The sequence below is a fragment of the Tupaia chinensis genome, unplaced genomic scaffold, assembly GCF_000334495.1.
Source record: "Tupaia chinensis unplaced genomic scaffold, TupChi_1.0 Scaffold000115_1, whole genome shotgun sequence".
Lineage (NCBI taxonomy): Eukaryota > Metazoa > Chordata > Mammalia > Scandentia > Tupaiidae > Tupaia > Tupaia belangeri.
Window position 1 is genome coordinate 4,591,999 of NW_006159579.1, and position 1,756 is coordinate 4,593,754.

Consider the following 1,756-nt stretch of genomic DNA (forward strand, 5'->3'; position numbering starts at 1 on the left):
TCAGCAGACTGGAGTCCCTTTAGGCTTGTTCTTTGTATAAAGTCAGCAATTCAGGGTGTCATAGCATCCCGTGGAAAAGAGGTGCTTAAAAAATGAAATCTTGGGACCAGCAGTTAGTGTAATGGTGTGCTCCACAGCTGGGATCATGTGGGAGGCCCAGATCTGACTCCTGGTCTAACCTAAAGGCCAGATTTGTTGGTGCGCACGCATGTAGTCCCAGCTGGAAGGCTGAGGCAGAAGGGTTGCAACATAGCGAGACCCTGTCTTAAAATAACAAATAAACAAAAACAACAGCGAAATCTTGGATAGCCTGTTCTTGAAGTCATCATAAATGGCTTAGAATTTTATGTGTTATTGGGACCAGCAGATGGCGTAATGGTTACATCCCTGGACTCCCATGTAGTCGACCGAGGTTCAAGTCCCCGAACCCAGCTGCTTAAAACTCTCGTAACAAGTAGGTTTACATGTGTGCCTAGAAAATCTTGAGAGGAGAATGGAGGAGAAGGGCTTGCGGTGTGGCCATCCCCCCCACCCCAGGTGATTTCTCGCTTTCTGTCTTTCTGTCTCTCTGGTGAGCACGTGTAAGAATTGTATGTGTTATGTAGGGAACACGTTTGCTTCTCAGTCACTGCATATGTCACCACTTACCACTGACTTTCCCTCCTGTTTAGAAAGCATGCACCTTCATTAAATCTAACCTTGATCCCAGCAACGTGGATTCCCTCTTCTATGCTGCCCAGTCCATCCAGGCACTGTCAGGGTGTGAGGTAAGTCCACATACCTACATCGGCCTTTAAACTGGAATGTGCATTTGTAAAGTGGGAGGATTGTGTCCGTTTTTTCTTTTAATAATGAAAAGCTGTTTGTGTGGGTAGATACTCTATTCCCTGTGATTTTTTCCCCCCTTATAGTTCATTTATTTTTCCCTTAAGTTTTTGCTTTTCATGGGTTTTAAGTAACTTTTTCCTATGGTTGTTGCCTTTCTCTGGGAGGCCTTGGCTTTTTTCTTTCCTTCACTCTTTAACATTTAAAGTGTTGAAAGTATGCCTCCCACCAGATTTCTGGAAATTGTTTTATTGAACAGAGGTTCTCAAGCTCTTGTCAGCATCTTTTTGCAAGTGTTGTGCTGAGGCTTCACGAACATTTCACCTGGTGTCTGGGTTAGTGGGAAAGGAGCATGTGCTGAGTGGGTGTGGCCTTGGCGGCCGGTCGGCATGCCATCTTTGGCGTGCCTGCCACAGATTGCCAAAACGTGTTCTAAAACCATGTCCGTAAATCCTTCCTTAGATCTCGGTTTCAAATGAGACCAAGGATCTGCTGCTGGCAGCTGTCAGTGAAGACTCATCTGTTACCCAGATCTACCATGCGGTTGCAGCCCTAAGTGGCTTTGGCCTTCCCTTGGCATCCCAAGAAGCACTCGGAGCCCTTACTGCTCGCCTTGGCAAGGAAGAGACTGTGCTTGCGTGAGTTGTCAACTTAGCACTTCTCGGGCTCCCCTAGTCTCCAATAGTAATAGGAGGGGTTCCTTCATTGGTTCAGCAAATAATTCCTGGGCTACTATGTGCCAGTGGCTCTGCTAGGTACCACAGACACAACACTGAGTTAAGTGGGCCAGTCTCTCTCCTGGAGCTCACATAAACAGTCTTTTGCTGCTCTGGCTGAAGGCAAGTACTGAGTCACAGAACCACACACAGAGACACAATTGCCTTTTTTTTTTTTTTTTTTTTTTGATTTTCACTGTCGGGCGCCTGCGCCA

General features: G+C 46.5%; 1 protein-coding gene across 2 annotated transcripts in view; it reads left to right on the forward strand.

Annotated features, from left to right (window-relative positions):
• Positions 1–1,756, forward strand: part of RPN2 (ribophorin II) — a 63,479-nt gene that overhangs the window by 13,433 nt on the left and 48,290 nt on the right. For both annotated transcript variants that reach the window (XM_006144105.2, XM_006144106.2), the window contains exons 3-4: positions 672–767; positions 1,288–1,463. In XM_006144105.2, the coding sequence (XP_006144167.1) occupies positions 672–767; positions 1,288–1,463 (272 nt within the window). The remainder of the gene's footprint in view (positions 1–671; positions 768–1,287; positions 1,464–1,756) is intronic.